Source organism: Colossoma macropomum, unplaced genomic scaffold (genome assembly GCF_904425465.1).
Source record: "Colossoma macropomum unplaced genomic scaffold, Colossoma_macropomum, whole genome shotgun sequence".
Taxonomy (NCBI): Eukaryota; Metazoa; Chordata; class Actinopteri; order Characiformes; family Serrasalmidae; genus Colossoma; species Colossoma macropomum.
The window spans coordinates 5,181,017-5,202,471 of NW_023494796.1; the positions used below are offsets into that span (position 1 = coordinate 5,181,017).

At 38.9% G+C, this 21,455-nt stretch overlaps 2 protein-coding genes across 4 annotated transcripts in view; one reads left to right on the forward strand and one right to left on the reverse strand.

Moving 5' to 3' along the window:
- Positions 1 to 11,513, reverse strand: part of sclt1 (sodium channel and clathrin linker 1) — a 35,756-nt gene extending 24,243 nt beyond the window's left edge. The window contains exons 1-7 of the mRNA XM_036583666.1: positions 11,454 to 11,513; positions 10,088 to 10,134; positions 8,822 to 8,886; positions 6,838 to 6,887; positions 4,602 to 4,674; positions 2,497 to 2,552; positions 1,133 to 1,262 (exon numbers count right to left, since the gene is read on the reverse strand). Coding sequence (XP_036439559.1) covers positions 1,133 to 1,262; positions 2,497 to 2,552; positions 4,602 to 4,674; positions 6,838 to 6,887; positions 8,822 to 8,886; positions 10,088 to 10,121 — 408 coding nt within the window. The 5' untranslated portion in view covers positions 10,122 to 10,134; positions 11,454 to 11,513. The remainder of the gene's footprint in view (positions 1 to 1,132; positions 1,263 to 2,496; positions 2,553 to 4,601; positions 4,675 to 6,837; positions 6,888 to 8,821; positions 8,887 to 10,087; positions 10,135 to 11,453) is intronic.
- cunh4orf33 (chromosome unknown C4orf33 homolog) lies at positions 11,119 to 21,230 on the forward strand. Of its 3 annotated transcripts, XM_036583670.1 has the most exons (8): positions 11,119 to 11,134; positions 11,616 to 11,670; positions 11,790 to 11,862; positions 13,593 to 13,773; positions 16,189 to 16,249; positions 16,354 to 16,405; positions 18,614 to 18,813; positions 20,812 to 21,230. In XM_036583670.1, exons 4-8 carry the CDS (start codon positions 13,593 to 13,595, stop codon positions 20,903 to 20,905), a joined length of 588 nt encoding a protein of 195 aa, XP_036439563.1. In that variant the 5' UTR covers positions 11,119 to 11,134; positions 11,616 to 11,670; positions 11,790 to 11,862; the 3' UTR covers positions 20,906 to 21,230. The 3 variants fall into 3 exon arrangements, with proteins under 3 accessions (XP_036439563.1, XP_036439562.1, XP_036439561.1); XM_036583669.1 differs by lacking the exon at positions 11,119 to 11,134 and having other exon boundaries at positions 11,542 to 11,670; XM_036583668.1 differs by lacking the exons at positions 11,119 to 11,134; positions 11,616 to 11,670 and having other exon boundaries at positions 11,724 to 11,862.
- The last annotated feature ends 225 nt before the right edge of the window (positions 21,231 to 21,455 follow it).

Genomic DNA, 21,455 nt, shown 5'->3' on the forward strand with positions numbered 1-21,455 from the left:
GCACAGACATAAAATAATCGCAAGGATGTGCACTTTGAAACACGGACACACAAACGGATTTCTGACCGAGCAACTGGGTAAACCCTGACTGATAAACCAGTCATAAAAAAAGCAGAACAGCTTAGCAACCACCTGGAATACCACAGCAACAGCCTAGCAACACCTTAGCAACCATCTGTCTAGCAACAGTAGCAACCACCTGGAATACCACAGCAACAGCCTAGCAATACTTTAGCAACCATCTGTCTAGCATCACTAGCAACCACCTGGAATACCACAGCAACAGCCTAGCAATACCTTAGCAACCATCTGTCTAGCATCACTAGCAACCACCTGGAATACCACAGCAACAGCCTAGCAATACCTTAGCAACCATCTGTCTAGCATCACTAGCAACCACCTGGGATACCACAGCAACAGCCTAGCAATACCTTAGCAACCATCTGTCTAGCATCACTAGCAACCGCCTGGAATACCACAGCAACATCCTAGCAATACCTTAGCAACCGTCTGTCTAGCATAAAAAAAAAACTCCAGCAGCACTGCTGTGTCTGATCCACTCAGACCAGCACAACACACACTAACACACCACCACGTCAGTGTTACTGCAGTGCTGAGAATGACCCAACCACCCAAATAGTACTGCTCTGTGAGGGTCCATGGGGGTCCTGACTAGATGGACTACAGTCTGTAACTGTAGAACTACAAAGTGCACCTATATAGTAAGTGGAGCTGATAAAATGGACAATGAGCGTAGAAACAAGGAGGTGGTCAGAATGTTCTGCCTGACCAGTGTAAATATACACACCCACGCTTTATGAGCGAATGCCTTTACTTTCAAAGTGTATTTCTTACTTTTGACAGCTTCCCGTATTTTAAAATGTGGAATATAGTACAATATAAAGAAACCCTGTTATGACAGCTGCATCCAAATGTTTGACTGGTACTAAAATAGATATGAAAAAAATATATTTTGTGTAAAAATGTGGAAATCTCTTATTAAATATCATGAGTGTGAGTGACGCATCACTAAAAGTTGGTAATTCTAGATTGAATTAAGATATATGAGAAATATTTTTGGCGTATTTGGGTAATTTTATTACATAGAAAATGAAAGAAACGTGTTATTTACCTCAACAGCACACTTGACCTGCTCTTCCAGGTTGCTAACGGCAACCGCATCCGTGGCAGCATCCTCCTCCACTCCCACAGAGAGAGCCTGCAGCTGCCTTTCTACAGAGACCCTCTGCTCCGCATGGAGGCTGCAGAGACACACGACCGCGGGGAGCTGCTCAGTAGTCTAGAACAGACCTGGTTACACGCTTACAGACACTGTGCGACACATACTGTGTTTAAAAACCCTTAAACTTTCTTGATGCAGTGAACTGTTTCTTACAAAATCATTCTTATGTATCTTTTAAAAATGACTCAGCGCTGAACTGAGGTGTAATTTGAGATGACAAGTCTTCGAATGATTTCCTAAAGAACCGAACTGAACCAAATCGTGTCGAAATTTGATATGATGCACAGAATCATTCACCCAAAAATCAAAGTGATTCAAAATCGTTTTTCGTAGTCAATGTCACAATGCACCGAATCGTTTCCTAAAGAACTGAACCGAATCATGGTGAAATTCGAGATTTCATGACGCAATGAATCACTTACAACAGAATCAAACTGATTTGAATCACAGAGAACATTTAAATTAAATGATACTGAATGAAACACACTGAATCATGTCTCTAAGAATCACACTGAATGAAGAAGTGTCAAGATGTACAGAATCATTTTGGAAAGACTCAAACAGAACTGAATCATGGTGAAATGTGAGATTTCAGAATGCCCTGAACAGTGCCTTAAAGAATCAAACTGAATCAAAAGGTGGAGTTTCAAGACGCACTGAATCCCTAAACAAACCACACTAAACCATGTTGAAGCTTGAACCTTGATGAAAAGAATCAAACTGAATCAAATCACAGTAAACTCAGATTTCATGATGCACCAAATTTGAATAGAATTTAAGATTTCTTGATGCACTGAATCGTTTCCTAAAGAATCAAACAGAATCACTGTGAAACTGTGCGTCCTAAACAATCACACTGAATCAAAACATGGAATTTTAGATGCACTGAATCATTTACTGAAGAATCAAACAGAATCACTGTGAAACTGTGTGTCCTAAACAATCACACTGAATCAAAACATGGAATTTTAGATGCACTGAATCATTTACTGAAGAATCAAATAGAATCACTGTGAAACTGTGTGTCCTAAACAATCACACTGAATCGAAACACGGAATCTTTAGATCGTGAATCGTTTCGTAAAGAATCAAACTGAACTGCTTTAAGGTCGGAGTTTGCAGTGGGATTCTGTTCACCGTACTGTCTGTGAGTAAACAGACAGCTGGCCAAGCTGCTGCTGGAGCATTTCAGTGATAGAAGAACAGAAATATATCAGTGGCACATTTGTTCATCCGTTCATTCATTCGTTTACCGTTCGTTCTCTCGGACCACCTGCTCCAGACTGGCCTTGACATCCGCCATCTGCCTCTGTCACCAAACAGACAGGAGAGAGAAACTCAGATTAAACCTTACAGACTGAGAGAAGTCAGGTTTAGTCCTGAGGGGCTGCTGGGTTTCAGCATTATATCATCATCATCATCATCATCATCATTAACCGCTTAGTCCAGACAGGGTCATGGTAGCAGTTAGGAGAGCAGAGAATCCCAGACGACTTCCTCCAGCTCATTCCAGGAGACCCCCAGCCGGTCCCAGGCCAACTTGGAGACATAATCCCTCCAGCGGGTCCTGGGACGACCCCGGTGTAGGCCGTGTCTGGTAAACCCCCACCGGGAGGCGTCCAGGGGCATCTCATTCTTTCGGTCATTACCCACAGCTCATGACCACAGGTGAGGGGGGACGTAGACTGACCGGTGAACAGAGAGCTCTGCCTTATGGCTCAGCTCCCTCTTCAGCACTACAGTCCGGTACAGTGACCGTGTCTGACCCAGCCTGTGGCCGATCTCCCCAGCCCCCGACCCATCACTCACCAACAAGACCCTGAGATAGTTAAACCCCACCACCTGGGGCAGCTCCTCTCCCTCACCTGCAGGGGCATGACATCCTTTTTAGACGAGGACCATCCCTCCTTTCATTTTCTCTCTCCTTCTATTCTTTCTCTCTTCTATTTTTCTTTCCCCTTCTATTCTTTCTTTCTTCTATTTTTTTCTCTCCCCTTTTATTCTGTCTTTTTTTCCTTCTATTTTTCTCTCTACTTTCATTCTTTCTCTCTTCAATTTTTTGCTCCTCTTCTTACTTTCTTTCTATTGTTTTCTCTCCCCTTTTATTCTCTTTTTTCCTTCTATTTTTCTCTCTACCTTCATTTTTTCTCTCTTCAATTTTTCGCTCCCCTTCTTACTTTCTTTCTTCTTTTCTCTCTCCCCTTTTATTCTTTCTCTCTTCTATTTTTCTCTTTCCCCTTCTTTATTTCTCTTCTGTTTTTCTCTCTCCTTCTTTCTTTCTTCTATTTTTCTTCTCTCCTCTTCTATTCTTTCTCTTTCTTTGTTACTTCCATTTTCTCTCCCCTTCTATTCTTTCTTTTTCTTTCTATTCTTTCTTTGTTCCTCTCTTCTTTGCTCGTTCCCCCTTTTTTGTTCTTTCTGTCTCTCTTCTTCTTTTTCTCTCCCCTTCTATTCTCTCTCTCTCTCTATGTGAAATGTAATGTCTCTCTCTCGTGCTCCGGCTGATTAACAGTGTTTTGAATCTGTGAGAAGTTTTTACAGAGTTTGTTCTGTAATGATGGAGTTTTGTTCTCACAGCTAATTTAAATGTGGCCCAGAAAGTAATAAAGTCAAAACACAAAAACACTGAAATCTTTCAAAGCTGAACATAAAAACGCGTTTAAAAATTCATGTAAACGTATTTATGTAAAAGTGTATGTAAACTGTGCTTTAAAGCCTTTAAGTACAAATCAATATCAGCTGTGTTTTTGCTGTAAGGGCTTAAATTACCACACAAACTCAGCCTGATCATAAAACCTGACACGGTCTTCCTTCATCAGAGCACCGGAACGTGAAAATAGATCAGTATTATTACCCTGACAAACTGCGTCACGCCATTATTTTCTGAGTCTGTACTTCCAAACCACTGAACAACTGCACTGATCATTAAAACAGGCAGATTTAAACAGTATAGAGGCTTTTTAAATGAAACAGTAGAAGCCATATCGCCCCCTACACTTCCTGTAGTGTATTACAGTCTGTCAGAGTGACTGTGTGGATCATATGAACATTATACAGGCTTTTTAAATGAAACAGTAGAAGGTTTCAGCTAATGCAAAATATTGCTTTTCTTCAGCTAAACTAAACTTTGACGTTGTATTGTGTCGTTTATAGTATTTAAGCCGTTAAATTGCTTTTGATCACATAACAGTCTCCACTTTTCTACCTGGTAAGAAGCAATTCTGACAGCTAGAATTGCTGGTTTGCATGAGAGACATTAACAAATTACATTAATCCGTTTAAAATGAAATGGAGAGGGACTGTAAAATAAAACAAACAAGGATAAATATGATTTCTGCTCTTATGAATGTTTGTGTACCTGGTAGAGTTTGAGCTGAGCCTCCATCTGCTGCATGTGTCGGTCGTACTCCGCAATCAGAGGAGCCATAATGCTGAAATACACAAACATCAACCACAAATAACAAATTTAGCTGACGTACACGCTGTGTTCACTAGGTATTAGCAGGGATGAAATGATATGACTCCCGTCTGATACAGACACCTATGGCTTAAGTATCAGCAATACAGAGTAAAACTGCCCCCTTAGCTACTAAATCAAACAGTTAATCAAATTCAATTAACTATTGGGTTCTATTTCACTGGCCACACCCAGGCATGATTACTGCCCGACCTATTGAATCTAAACATCACTTAAATAGAACCTGTCTGGCCATGTGAAGCAGCTAGAAGGTCTCAAAAAGCAGCACATCATGCCTCGTTCTAAAGTCACTGAAATCTACGAGCCACCAAAAGGACATCATACCAACAGTGAAACATGGTGGTGGTAGTGTGGTGGTTTGGGTTTGCTTTGCTTTTGCAAGACCCGGACAACTTCATAACTGATGGAACCATGAATTCTGCTCTCTATCTGAAAATCCTGCCCGTCGGTTCGTAACCTAAAGCTCAAGCGCAGTTGGGTCATACAGCAGGACAATGATCTGATGCACACAAGCAAGTCCACCTCTGAATGGCTCTAAAGAAGCAAATGAAGGTTTTTCGAGTGGCCGAGTCAAAGTCCTGACCTGAATCCCACCCAGATGCTGCGGCAAAACCTTAAACGGTCAGTTTATACTGGAAAACCCTCCAATGTAGCTGAATTAAAGCAATTCTGCAAAGAGGAGCAGGACAAAATTTCCTCCACAGCGACTGACTGCAGGTTAAGGGGCAATCTTTTTTTTTCCTCATGGGTGACGCAGGTATGAATGACTTTATCTTCAATAAACGGAATAATCATTTAAAAGTTGTCATCTTATATAAAAATTAGTTGGATGATCTGAAGCATTTAAATATGGCAAATGATTTGGAGGCAAATACTTGTTCACAGCACTGTATATGTACACACACACACACACACACCATATATATATATATATATATATATATATATATATATATATAAAATCAGCCATAAGGCAACATCTGAATTTATTCACATTCATGGATTTCTGCTTGTTGTAAAAAGAGTCTATCACTTTCATAGTAACATACCAACAATATTCAGTTCTGAGGATCAGTAAGCTAAACCCAGAGCTCAACATGAAAATCTACAGGAGCTGAAACAGCTTTTATTACTGTTGAGTTTAATTCAGCGTAATGGAATTAAAGCAGTTTATTTTACCTCATGAAAAAACAGGAGCTTTTCTTCTGTAGCAAAATATTTCTAAACATGTTTAAACACTTTTTCAGAAATACTTTTTCATTTTTAAAGATGCGACAGCCAACGACCGTCCCAAAAAAACACTCATTACATACAAAAGTACATGTACTGATAACTTCGCTGGAAATCATTAGTTATTTTAGATACCCTTTCACTGTTTCTCTGAAATTCAAAAAGTTGGAACAGACCAAAAATAGAATCTGTAGTGCCATATATAAAAGTACTATAATAATAAGAAGAAGAATAAGAAAAACAATGAAAATTATAACAATAATAATAAACCACCAACTATGATTTTACTGCACTGAATCCAGTCCACAGGCCTGATTATCATATGATGAAAACATGAAGGCCCAGTCCCATCTCTTCTTTTTACCCCTACCCCTTGTTTTCGAGTGTCACTCTAACCCCTTGGAACTGAGTTACAGGGTAGTGGTTGAAATCTTCCCTCTGAAATGGGACCCTCAAATAAAAAGAGCATCACTTCATTAACAGCTACCAGTGCTGCTCTGTAGGCGACCCTGCCAGTCTGCAGTGACAGCAGAGGAGGGTAAAGTTCAGCTCCTCACTGCTGGGCTTTAGTTACATTTAGGGCATCATGTGATCTTCAAAGAGGGGGGCAATTATTTATTATCACCCACCCCTAATTTTTCAGTGATATGGAGCTGAAGTCAGATATTCACCAGATTCTTGGTCAAATTTTCCCGTTCCACCTTAAATGGTGCAGCAATTACATTCTGGTGCTCTGGGGCGAGGGGTGAAATGGGATTGGGCTGTAGTGTGTTCTTTAAGTAAGGATAATCTGCTCGATATGCTCAGAAAAGCATATTTTATCACAATAACGATTAAATTCAGTCACGCTGCCCAACCAACATCATATCTGTGTGAGTGGACTCACCCTCTGTCTGTGAGCCACGGTGCTGTAGACTCAGATCCCACATCTTCAGCCTAAACACAGTAAACACAGAATATACAAACACATTTATGGCCAATTTCACAGTTACATAATGAAACAGCTCGATCAGATATACTAACAGAAACTGGACTGGTTTCCTCTAAAGAAAAGCATTTCACTCAGATTAAATATTCAGATTTGGCAATACTCGAAAAACATCCCGATAACAGACAGAGCTCAAAGTCACACACGGTCAGATCTGACTGGAAAACAGCCGCATGCAAATTTCACCCAGTTTGTCATTGACTGGTCATCATCTTTGGCGTATCTGTATAATCAAACTACAGCTGAGTTCCAGAGCACTTCCGCATTAACGGCAGAAAACGGCTCATTTTTAAATACGTAAAGCATGTGGATGTAAAGCAATCTGGAGTTTCTCCAGCACTATTAGCACAACCGTATATGCTGTATATCAGCACAGCAGTTGCTTTTGTGTGCATCATTTAAAGAGAAGATAAACAGTTGTGAACCCACAACAGCAGGACCCAACCAGCACATGGCAAACCAACATTCACGGTACCACCTTCCAAACCCAGAGACGACGAAGTACATTAGCATTTACGTTGAGTTACTCTGCGCTGACCTGCATTACTAGTTAAATGCTATATTTTGACACTTGGGCCTGATGGCAGTTCACCTCTCGCCCCTACTCAGCCCTCGTTTTGCATGTTCTCGTGTCTAGGGGTAGGGTGTCCTGATTCTTGTTGAGATGGAGGGGGAGGGCGAAGTGTTGGGGCTACATGACCCTCCAAACTGAGGTTTTTCAGAGACTCCAAACAGAGAAAAAAGGAAAAATGGAGAACAAGAGACCAAAGAAACCCACAAATGTGAGAATTTTCTCTGTACAAAAATTACGATAACCATCATATTATCTTAGTTTAATGTCATTTCAGGGTATTTTGGTCGTTTCCTTCATAACAAGCATAAAAAAAATCACTAGTACTATGCTAATGTTTCGGTAGCTCGCTAGCTAACTTTCCCGTTCCACCTTAAATAGTCCAGCAGTTCTGATGCCTGAAGCGCCAGAATGTAACTGCTGCACCATTTAAGGTGGAACGGGAAAATTCGACCAAGAATCTGGTGAATATCTGAATTCAGCTTCATATCACTGAAGAATTAGGGGTGGTGATAATAAATAATTGCCCCCCTCTTTGAAGATCATATGATGCCCTAAATGTAACTAAAGCCCAGCAGTGAGGAGCTGAACTTTACCCTCCTCTGCTGTCACTGCAGACTGGCAGGGTCGCCTACAGAGCAGCACTGGTAGCTGTTAATGAAGTGATGCTCTTTTTATTTGAGGGTCCCATTTCAGAGGGAAGATTTCAACAACCTACCCCTTGTAACTCAGTTCCAAGGGGCAAGATGACCCTTGAAAACTAGGGTAGGGGTGAACATTTCCCATTTCTTGTTTTTACCCCTACCCTTTGTTTTCGAGTGTTACCCCTTGGAACTGAGTTACAGGTTTCTTTGGTCTCTTGTTCAGCCATCTTGCCGGCTTTTCTTTTTTTCTCACAACACTCCATTTGGAGTCTCTGAAAAACCTCAGTTTGGAGGGTCATGTAGCCCTAACACTTCACCCTCCCCCTCTATCTCAACAAGAATTGGGACACCCTACACCTAGACGTGAACGCTCTAAACGAGGGCTAAGGGCTGAGTGGTGGGGGTGAGGAGTTACTACTATCTCTAGTAGTAACAGTTTTGGGTAAAAAGCTGATGTTTAATGGAAAACACGCTTTCTTTCTCTGATAAAGTTGATATGAATCATAACATAGCATTAAAACTTGTTATTGTATGTACAGAGCATCACATATCATGGGAAAAAAAGATTCTGGAAAGCGGTGTATGATGCGTTTTGGAAGGAAACCCATGTATCTACATGTAAAATCCTGTTTATTACTGTCAGTTGTGTGTTCTTTGTTGGAAATACCTGCGTAAACAAGTTGCCGGAGGGAGAATCCTGGTATCGTCCGAGTGTCGAACTCAGCCGGTTCACTGAAATACAGAAACAGGTTAACAATTGATTTAAACTGTAGGACTGGGGTGATACAGAATTCTGAAAAACAGATAAATCAGGATAAAGTCAGCAATAGTTTTTCTCATTGTTTAAAATGTTTTACGGTAACATTCAGTATATTTAGGGCAGTTTCCATTTAACTCCAACTTAAACTCCATTCATGGTGGAGGGATACATGCAGGGCGCTCTGATTTATTTTTTTTTTCAGACATCTGATCAGCTGGAACAGTGAAAAAAGAACGAGCAGTGTTACATTAAAAAAAAAATACTATTAAAACTTTGAAACGCTGATTTTTTAAATATTTGGCGCTAAATCCAGTTGAACAGGACCAATTTTGCTCTCTTTATAATGAAGCATACAGTTGCTCAGTGTTCGTCAAACACAGACGATACACACAATATGTTTAGTAAAGCCTATTGTATCATAACATTATTTATCACGATAACGATACATACAGTCATACTGCCCAGCACTAAAACAGGCTGCTCTTCTTTTACTGTGCCTTTGGCTTCGTTCACACTGCCAGGCTGACGTGGCACAAATCCGATTTTTTGCCCTAATGTGACTCAGATCTGATGTGAGGTATCCGGTTCGTGGCCATGTGACCTTAATGTGACGCTCAGATCGGAATTCATGTGCTTTTTTCCACTGCTCCATCATTCAGCGTTACCATGGCAGCAGCGCCGAACAGAAGTTAAAGCCTGTAAACGGTGGAAAAGAAGCTCATCTCACCTTTTTCTCCTTCGTCTCGCTCTAATAATGAAGCTGAGAGCTGATCAGAGTTAATGATCTTCACAGCGAAGCTCGTTCTGCTCGTTAGTTTGTGCTGATGATGAACGTGATTCATTCACGTGACGTTACTGAGTAGGATTTGAGTCACTTACCTAAACGAGTGAACCATCGTGTCGGAGAGATCGGATCTGAGCAAGAAATCGGATTTGAGCAGTGAGGCTTGTAATGTGAACCTAGTACTTAAGACTGATTTATACTGTATTTAGTTTCCGTATGTGGGCTGTGTGGACTTGGAGAGTGTTCTGAAACTACCAACATTTGCACACCATTTCATTTTTGAAAACACTGGTGAAAACTGTGTGATATGGACCCTTTAATGCAGGGAATTCAGTGGAACCTGGAGGTCAGTGGGAGTCCAGAACCAGGGCCGGGCTACAAACACTTACCTTGGTCTCGGAGGAACTCAATTTCCGATGCCATCGTGGAATTTGACCTTTGGAAAGAAGCACACAGGTTAGCTGGGGTGTATGTGGTATTATTTTGGGTGTGCAGCTGCTGGGCGTCTCCTCATTAGCGGTTTATTGCTTTATTTAATTATTTTTATTATTATCATTAGTTTGTTATCTAAGCATATATATCCTCCCACAGGGCATCAGGGCCATTAATAGAGACAGCTTTACCACCCTGTTTACAGGCCCACACCCAGTACCAGCACTGCTAGTGCATTATAGGGTAAACTGGGAGAAGAAGACCCCGAAGTACAACATGCTGCCCTCTTATTTACAGCTCTGATTAAACAGGATTGGTAAATCTAATCTCGACACACTTATTCAATGGTTACGGCTCAATTCTGTACTACTATATCTATATTTTCTAATCATTATATTGGGGACATTTATTTGATGGCACAAATTAATACACTGAGGCCACAAATTACTATACTGAGAACACAATTTACTACATTTAGGGCAAGATTTACTATACTGAGATCACAAATTGCTATATTGAGGCCACAAATTACCAAACTGAGACCATGATTAACTATATTGAGCCACGAGTTATGAGAAACTTAACTCGTGGCTCAATATATGAATATGTGGTTGAGTTTTACTAAAAAAGTAATAGCCATGTCCCCTTAGAGGCTCCGTAGAATCTACTGAGAGGCCACATTTTTACACAAAAATTGTCATTTTAGCCGGTTTAGCAATAATAAAGTATTTAAAACTCGTGTAAATGCCTTAAACGGTTTCACTTCACAGCAGCAGCCTTCGTGTTTCCAAATATCTGGCTTACAGCGACAAAACCTGACAGAAAACACGAGGCTGGAATCAGCTTCTTTCTCGAATTTTCCCGTTCCACCTTAAGTACCGCAGCAGTAACAGTCTGGCGCCTGAGGCGTTATAGTTACAGCGGCACAATTTAAGGTGGAACGGGGAAATTCGAACAAGAAGGGAAAACAACTTCAGCCTCGTACACACAACTGGGTTTAAAAGGTTAGCCACTCGTTCACACAACCTAATACAGCCTTAAATAACAACATCTAAGAGTATGATAAGCATTTATATGATAAAACGAGGGGAAATAGCTCTAATAAACCGCCGAGTCCGGCAGTGTTTACAGTCAATCAGTGTAACCAGGCGGAGCTGCAGACTGAGATTACACTCATTTTTAAACATTTATCACTCTTTTTAGATTATAACATAACCAAGTACGAGCTGAAATCGCATAAAACATCGACCACGATGAAAAACAAGCCTTAAATCATTATAAAAAGGCTCAATAAAGCAGATTTCCGTGATTTTGTGAGCTAACCTTGCGCCGTCTGTTTGAAGCCAAACCGCTCAGCCAATCAGATTCGCTGCTTAGGCGTGGTGCGCCCCGCAAAACCTTCCCCTCCCCGAGCGAGCAGCGTTTATCGGTTCCGCTTCGGTTATGATTCCAAAAAAACAGTAATTTTTGTATTTTTTTTATTAGTGATGGCGATTTGGCACGAATCTCATCGCCTGAGTGCTACATGTGCCGACCAAAGGTGTGTTTTCTGTGTCTGTTTGCACTAAGAGCAGCTTTAAGTCTCTCTCCGTTTGTACCAGGAAGTTTGAGTCTTGTTTTGAATGGATCATCTGTATGAGTGTGTTTATGATGTGACAGATGATCAGCTGTGGGTTATAAAAGACCTGGAGACCTGCAGTAGATCACAGCCTGATTCGGTCCAGCGGAAGTGGTGAGTTGCTCAAATATCCCTTTATCTTCTCTGTAAAGTTTCATCATTGTTCATATGTAAAGCTCTTTTGTTTGTTTAGTACCAGTTGGCCTTATTAACAGAGCTATACTAGTGTTGTAAGAGCTTATAATGATCTATAATACTCTTATTAAACTCATAACGTTTTGTAATTGTTCATATCTACAGCTCTTTTGTTTGTTTAGTATCTGCTGGCCTTATTAACAGAGCTATATTAGTGCTGTAAGAGCTTATAATGATCTATTATAGTCCTAAAAAACACTCAAAGTTTAGTCATTGTTTACATCTAAAGCTCTTTTATTTGTTTAGTATCTGTTTGCCTTATAAACATAACTATACTAATGCTATAAGAGCTTATAATGATCTATAATACTCTTATAAAACACTCATAAAGTTTCATCATCATTCATATCTAAAGCTCTTTTGTTTGTTTAGTATCTGTTGGCCTTATTAACAGAGCTATACTAGTGCTGTAAGAGCTTATAATGATCTATAATACTCTTATAAAACACTCAAAGTTTCGTCATTGTTCATATCTAAAGCTCTTTTGTTTGTTTAGTACCAGTTGGCCCTATAAACGTGACTATACTAGTGCTATAAGAGCTTATAATGATAGATAATACTCTTATAAAACACTCATATAACTTATAACTCTTATGCTGTATAATGTAGTATCCTGTAGAAAGCTACATTCTCAAATATGGTTCTTCGGTGGTTCTTTAGTAAAGGCAATGGTTCTATTTAGAACCATGAGTTTTGTGTAGAACCATTTGCATGCTTAAATGTTTTTTTTTGCATGGTGAAATGGTTCTTCAGATTGATGGAGAATGTGTTGTATATGGTTCTACACAGAACCTATTCGCAAATGGTTCTACATAGAGCCAAAAAAGGTTCTGCTACTCTTGTGATGTCAATCTTGTATACAGTAGAAGAACACTTTTTGGTGCTACATAGAACCATTAGCAAAAAGGTTCTCCAAGGGTTCTTTAGTAAAGGCAGTGGTTCTATTTAGAACCATGAGAAACAATCATTTGCATGCTTAAATGGTTCTTTATGTGGTAAAATGGTTCTTCAGATTGATGGGAGGCTGTGTTTTGTATGGTTCTATACAGAACCTTTTTGAAAATGGTTCTTTCAAGGGTTCTTTAGTAAAGAAAATGGTTCTAAATAGTATCATCAACACTCAAAAAACCCTTTGCATGATCAGAGAGTTCTTTGCATCATAAAAGCGTTCTTCAGATTGATGGAGATTGTGCTGTACATGGTTCTACATAGTGCCAAAATTGTTCTGCTACTGTTATGATGTCAAGCTAGTACACAATAGAAGAACCCTTTTTGGTGCTACATAGAGACCATTAGCAAAAAGCTTTCATTAACACATTCTCCATCAATCTGAAGAACGATTTTACCATGCAAAGAACCATTTAAGCATGGTTCTATATAGAACTTGTGGTTCTAAACAGAACCATTGCCTTTACTAAAGAACCCTTGAAGAACCATCTCTTTTAAGTGTGATTAATCATTTATAACACTGCATGATGTAGTACCCTGTAGAAAACTATACTCTAGGAAAAAAATGGTTCTCCAAGGGTTCTTTAGTAAAGGCAGACTGAAGTCGGTTCTCCAGGAAACGTCAGGAACGTCTGTTAAAGTGGAAGCTCTTCACCTGTACCTTAACTTGCCGTGAATCAGAGCCACATTTTCCTCCTCAGATGGAGTTCAGCATCCAGCACGTCTGGAACAGCGACCCTGTGGATCACCAGCCGGTGAAGATCCGCTTCTCACCTGGAGACGGAGGCCTGAGGATGGAGGTGTGCGCTCCGTTCTTCGACGACCCACCGGCACCAGCGGGACCACCAGGACAGCCCTTCCCTGGACTCTGGGACTATGAAGGTAGGGGACTTTTATTTTGTATTATATTACTTTTTTTTCCCAGCGTGTATTAATTTATACAATCATTTTCCTGTTAAATAAGACATAAGCCATAACAAAAGTCATAAATAAATAAATAAATAAATAAAATATATAAAAAAAAATAAAAAACAGTGAAAAATACATAAAGTGCATAATAATGCTAAATCATAGATTCCATACATTTGCCAGCAAACAGTAATTCACATTATTTGTTATGAATTGTTCTTAAGGGACTGGATAGTTTAGAACTGATGTGTTAAAAACAGTATTGAACAATAGACAACATTCAGTGTTCCAGGTGGCTGCTAATGTTTTCGCTATGCTAATATACTTTAGCTCATGTTTATAGATAACAGTGAGTTATACAGTGTCAGAAACCACACAATCAAGCCTATTAGAGGCATTGAACACCTCCACACAGTCTGAAGCGAGTGTGTGGTGATTGAAGCCTGAAACTAGCACCATGCTAATTAGAGGGGCGTTAGCCTCACAAGGTCAACAAAATGTATGTTTGGCAACAACTTGTTAAACTTTCGGTGTGAATTCAGCCTCTAATAAGTACACATATGACCCCATCTCCAAATCTGAGCTATTTAATGTCAGGAGTTCAATCGATAACGATCGAAATAAGCTAGTTAGCGAAATGCTATCATTAGCTTGTGAGCTAGCGGGGTTGTTTCTTTAAGAGGTAATGTTTATTTCTACTGCGTTTAATGTGTTTTCCATAAACGCGACTCTGCTGCGAGCACTCCAGTGCCCTTACTGTGAGCTCTGCCTATATGAGCCATTGGATTGGTTTAGTAATAACACTTCTACAGCCCCATTTCCAAAAAAGTTGGGACGCTGTGCAGAATGTAAATAAAAATAAAATGCAATGATATGTAAATCATGCAAACCATATTTTTATATTAAAATACTACAAAGACAACAAATCAAATGTTGAAACTGAGAAATGTTATTGTTTTTTGAAAAATATTTGCCCATTTTGAATTTGATGCCAACAACACGTTCCAAAAAGGTTTGGACGGTGGCCTGTTTACCACTGTGTCTCATCACCTCTTCTTTAACAACACTCTGTAAGCGTTTGGGAACTGAGGAGACACTGCTGTAGTTTTGTAAGTGAAATGTTTTCCTGTTCTTGTTTGATACAGAATTTTAGCTGCTCATCAGTTCAGGGGGTAATTTGTTGTATTTTTCATTTCATAATGTTCCAAATGTTCTCAGTGGTGACAGGTCTGGCCTGCAGGCAGGTCAGTTTAGCACCCGGACTCTTTTAATACAGAGCAATGCTGTTGTAATACATGCAGAATGTGGTTTGACTTGCTGAAATAATCAAGGCCTTCCCTGAAAAAGACGTCGTCTGGATGGCAGCATATGTTGCCAAAACCTGTATATATCATTCAGCATTAATGGTGCTTCACAGATGTGCACGTCACCCATGCCATGTGCACTAATGACCCCTACACCATCATGAATACTGGCTTTTGAACTGTGCACTGATAACAAACTGAGTGGTCTTTAGCCTGGAGGACACAGTGAAGAATTTCAAAATGTTGACTCGTCGGACCACAGGACACTTTTCCACTTCCCCTCAGTCCATTTTAAATGAGCTCAGGCCCAGAAAAGGTGGCACTGTTTATATTTGGTTTCTTGTTGCCAATCAACCACCAGGTATTTTTTTAGCATTACACAACTTTACCAGCCTTTTGTTGCCCCGTCCCAACTTTTTTGGAACGTGTTGCTGGCATCAAATTCAAAATGGATAGATAGATAGATACTTTATTGATCCCGAAGGAAATTTAGCAAATGGGCAAATATTTTTCAAAAAACAATAAAATTTCTCAGTTTCAACATTTGATATGTTCTCTTTGTACTATTTTCAATTAAATATATGGTTTAAGTGATTTGCACATCATTGCATTTTGTTTTTATTTACATTTTGCACAGCGTCCCAACTTTTTTGGAAATGGGGTTGTAGTTTTTTCTCACCCTAATAAGTCTTAGTTCCCCTCACATTTAGAGCAGAACTTCTCATAGTTGTTCCCAGATGTTCTAATTTAAGCTTCCATTACTTCAGTTCGGTTAAACTTATCCCTGCAGGCGACAGAAAAACATAAAAAACACAGGTATGAAAAAGTAGGTCCGTCTGCAGAGACCACAATAAAAGGGTCCAGTTGTCCGTACAGGAAGTGCTAGCATTTAGCCTGAGTGCTGTATGTAAATATAACTTAGCATTACTTGCTAGCTACATTAGCCTCGTAGCTCCAGTGCTAAAACTAAAGAAGTTAAACTGCAGACACCAAACATGTTCTAGCTAATGGCTTACATTTGTGGTGAGGAGGGGGTTAAACTGTCAAAATGAGGTTTTTAAGTGAAGTTTCTGTGTTTTTGCAGTGGTGGAGTCGTTCTTCCTCAACAGCAGCAGCGAGAAATACCTGGAGGTTGAAGTCTGTCCGTAAGTGTTGTTATCAGACAGCGAGTGAAGTACAATAACAGCCATCACTCAAAGTCATATTTCACATCTAACCCCACTGAGTCATCACCTACTGTACTTTACAGACACGGACAGCACCTGGTTCTGCTGCTGAACGGAAAACATAACGCTTTCATGGTGAGAGAAGAAACAGATAACTGCTGTTCTACAATAACGCTGGTGTGAATGTATTTTCAGAGCCATTTACGTCTCCAAAAAGGCTAAAAATGTCAGGTGGTTCGACTGTCCAACCTTATATAATAAAATAGTCTTGTGTGATTTTCTACACTTGAAACCTTTAAAATTCTAACACTTTGCAAATTAATGCAGCTTTAAAAACATCCAAGTCACTGCAAAACTTTTATCTGTAAATTCGGAGTTCCTCAAATGTCACAAACAGCAACAAAGGACTTTTTTTTTGTTCTGACAAGAAAGAGTTGGCAGTGTATCATAAAGATGACTCAACATGACCCCCATGGTCCTTTGGCAAGGTCAGTAGCCTTTTCAAAAGAAAGGTCAGGCGCTGCAACCCCAGCAAAATTATGATGATGTGTAAATTATTCATTTATTTATTATAAATGTGTTTATTTATTTGAAAAGATCTTTGAAGACAAAGGCTTACACAGGTGCCCGAGTACAAGAAGTACTTTTCTGTAGTTATGATTTTTTAATAGTATAATTTATTATAAAATAATATTTTTATTATAAAATAAAGTTTTGTGGTTGCACATTATTTTAAAAACCTGATGGTGGTGTATAAAAATGACTTTTTACCGTTATAGAAGCTACAAAACAAATGTCTGCACTATTATGTAGATTCTTCCAGATACAAAAATGTGGATGATTTTTAATAAGATTTATTTACATAATATTTCATGGAAAAGCCTTTTTTGTCAGTGATCTATGTGTATATGGTTATTTATAGTTTACATATATTACTATATATTAAAAAATCCTTAAATAAACAAGCAAATAAAACGCTTGTCCAGCATTTTTTTGTTTACCAAAAGCAGCAAAAAGAGCTTATCAACTATCCAAAAATAATAGTTACCTATTATAAATAAACACATAAGAAAAAATTGGTAACACTTTCTATGAATGTCATGTTTGTAAGCATCTATAAACACATTTATAACATGTTATAATGCATTCATACGGCATTTTAAACATGATTATAAACATTTATAAAAATGAATTACACTTTATAGCCATGTTTATTGTACATTATGTATTGTTAATAAATGCATTATAAAGTAGTGTTGATAACATGTTATACTGTCAGTGCCAAAGAAGTCAGTCCCAGCTTGGAGAGCGTAAAGTAAAGACAAATACCAAGCTAACGGTGGTGTACATTGACTTTCCCACATTGGGTAAAACACTGATGGCAGCTCTAGTTTAAACTCTGACATTTGAAGCCTGTAATGTGCTTTACTGTGAATGTTTTAGTGTTTCAGTAAATCCTTCAGTAAATACTTCAACTTGAAGCCTCACTCTGAACACTGGAGGAGGCTTTAGTACAGTACGCTTCACTTTACTTAGAGCGGACAAATACCACTTATGAGCTCTTTTATAATTTGTTATGATCAGTACTTATAATGTATTATGTTAACAATTCATAATGAATAATAAACATGGCTATATTATGAATGTGTTTACAAAGGTGACATTCATAGAAAGTGTTACCAAAAAATTTATAGTAACTAAAATTTTCACATCTTATAATTAGTGCTTTCAAACAATAAAAGAATAATTTGTGATTAATCTCAGTATTTTTGTGCAGTTAATTGTGATTATACTATATACTATATTAATATATACTATATTATTATACTCAGTAGTTAATCACAATCAACCACATTCTTTTGTGTAGGTAATCGTATTAAATCACAGTGTTTTGTGCAGTTAATCGTGATTAATCAAATTATTTTGTGTAGTTAATTACAATCAATTTGTGTTATTATGAACCTAAATTAAATTGATGCAATAAAAAGAAACTTTCTGTAGTTTATATCTTATGAGTTAGAAGATTTAACACAATGAAATATTGATCAGATAAAGCAGGTATTGGATAATAACTACAAACAATACTGGTTATACTTTAAACCACTACTTATTGTATTAATGTTATATTTATTGTAATTTTAGGTTTAAATCTAATTTCTCCGATGACTAAACCTTCTGCATGATACTGTAAATAGTTATATATGTGTATGTAATCAAATACATTCAAAATGTTGAAACAATAGAACTAAAAACAGAGCAAAACCATAAATATACCAAAATAAGATGATAATAACACATCACGACTTACGATCCGGTTAACGTTATTTTTTCCTTGTCTTCCAGCAACAGCTTCCTCTGTCGTTCAGCGCCGTGGTAACGGGTAACAGGTGGAAGGGGGAGGCGCTCATACCCTGGAACTACTTCCCGCCCGGCGTGGACAAGATGAACTCGTACGCCATCCACGGCTCTGGGAGTGGGCGGAGCTACGAGGCCCTTTACCCCGTCCCCCCGGAGGACCTCCAGCCGGGACAGGGGCCGGACTTGTGAGTATTTTAATCAGCTCAGACTGATGATTATGGTGTTAAACGCAGAATCAGAGCGCCACCCGCAGGAGGAAGCACTTAAACACGAACGTGACGCAGCATAAATGCTGCACACTGACGGTAACTGAGCTACAGTGAACTCGGCTGTTACTCTAATTCAGAGCGATAGTTAAACCTGCCTGTGTGGATTCAGTCAGGACTCAGCAGGAGATACAGCAGGAGATACAACAAGAGATACAGCAGGAGATACAGCAGGAGATACAACAGGAGATACAGCAGGAGATACAGAAATAGTACAAAGACAACGTCAATTGTTGAGGCTGAGAAATTTAGTTGTTTTTTGAAAAATATTTGCCCATTTTGAATTTGATGCCAACAACACGTTCCAAAACAGTTGGGATGGGGCATCAAAAGACTGGTAAAGTTGTCTTATGCTAAAAAAAACACCTGGTGGTTAATTGGCAACAGGTCAGTAACATGATTGGGTATAAAAGAGCATCTCAGAGGGGCGGAGTCTTTCAGAAGTAAAGATGAGGAGGGGTTCACCACTCTGTGAAAGACTGCAGAATCAAACAGTGCAACAATTCAAGAATAACGTTTCTCAACATAAAATAGCAAAGAACTTCTGCTTTTCATCATCTATGGTACATAATATCATTAAAAGAGTCAGAGAATCTGGAGAAATCTCTGTATGTAAGGGACGAGGCCAAAAACCAGTATTTGCTGGCCGTGATCTTTGGGCCCTCAGGCAGCACTGCATTAAAAACAGACATGATTCTGCAGTGGAAATCACTGCATGGGCTCAGAAACACTTTTGAAAACCACTGTCTGTGAAAACAGTTCATCACTGCATCCACAAATCCAAGTTAAAGCTCTAAAATGCGAAGAAGAAACCAAATATAAACAGGATCCAGAAACGCTGCCACCTTCTCTGGGCCTGAGCTCATTTAGTGGAAAGTGGAAAAGTGTCCTGTGGTCTGACGAATCAACATTTAAAATCCTTTCTGGAAATCATGGACACTGTGTCCTCCAGGCTAGAGACCACTCAGCTTGTTATTAGTGCACAGTTCAAAAGCCAGTATTCATGATGGTCTAGGGGGGCATTAGTGCACATGGCATGGGTGACCTGCACATCTGTGAAGGCACCATTAATGCTGAATGATAGATACATGTTTAGGCAACATATGCTGCCATCCAGACGACATCTTTTTCAGAGAAGGCCTTGATTATTTCAGCAAGACAATATAAAACCACATTCTGCATGTTTTACAACATCATTGCTCCGTATTAAAAGAGTCCAGGTGCTAAACTGACCTGCCTGCAGTCCAGACCTGTCACCACTGAAAACATTTGACACATTATAAAATGAAAAATACGACAAATGAGACCCTGAACTGATGAGCAGCTGAAATCCTGTATCAAAAAAAAAAAAAAAAAAACATTTCACTTTCTAAACTACAGCAGTGTCTCCTCAGTTCCCAAACGCTTACAGAGTGTCGTTAAAGAAGAGGTGATGAAACACAGTGGTAAACAGGCCCCCGGGCAAATATGGGCAAATATTTTACAAAAAACAAAATTTCTCAGTTTCAACATTTGATATGTTGTCTTTGTAGTATTTTAATTTAAACATATGGTTTACATGATTTACATATCATTGCATCCTATTATTATTTACATTCTGCACAGCGTCCCAACTTTTTTGGAAATGGGGTTGTAGTTACATAATAGTACTTATTTTTAGCGTATCTGTATGGTTCCATTGACTTACAGTAAAAGTGAAGTATGTTTTCCTTCTCCTGTAAAATTACCATTTAGGATTTATGAGTTATGAGTTGTTTCGGAGCATACATATATATATATATATATAATATATATATATATATATATATATATATATATATATATATATATAATGTGCATTTTATGTCTGCCATGAAAAAGGGTCAATGCATAACTATGCAGATTTAATTTTTTTTTTTATTATTATTTTGTTTTCAGTCACCGCCTGCAGTATTTCAAGCCCTTCAGCCTGCAGAGCATAATGGGAGAAGGCTGGGTCCAGCCCGAGTCTGACCTGTGGAGGAACACCTAAATGGTTGATCTCGGATCAGTTGACCTCAACGCCGCCCTGACCGGCTTTACTGGGCAGAGCTGACCTGAGAGCAGCGCAGCAGACGATGATGATGATGATGATGATGATTAGCCTAATGAGGTTTTAATGGCAGTTAGATGGGCTTTAGCATTAAACACAGCCTACATTAATAATGCAGCTGTAATCTGAGTGATGTGTCTGGTAATCTGAACACTGTTTATACGTTAATGAGCGCAATAAACCGGCCGTTACGACCCACTCAGCACAAATAAACAGGGCTCTGAGATTTCCTTAAGTAAACAAGCCAATAAAGTCCATCACCCAGCCAGCGTGTCCAGCTCGTTTGTTCACCAGAAGCAGCTTAGGTAGATATATACATAAATACACACATACATAAATACACACATACATAAATACACACATACATAAATACATACATACATAAATACATACATACATAAATACACACATGCATACATAAATAAATACACACATACATAAATACACACATACATAAATACATACACACATGCATACATAAATAAATGAA

Bases quoted from the DNA above. Each gene is read 5' to 3' on its own strand.
- cunh4orf33 (XM_036583670.1), top strand. From the start codon at position 13,593: ATGGAGTTCAGCATCCAGCACGTCTGGAACAGCGACCCTGTGGATCAC. The intron at 16,406-18,613 runs GTGAGAGAAGAA...CTTGTCTTCCAG, and splicing joins GAAAACATAACGCTTTCATG to CAACAGCTTCCTCTGTCGTT. The intron at 18,814-20,811 runs GTGAGTATTTTA...TTTTGTTTTCAG, and splicing joins CCGGGACAGGGGCCGGACTT to TCACCGCCTGCAGTATTTCA.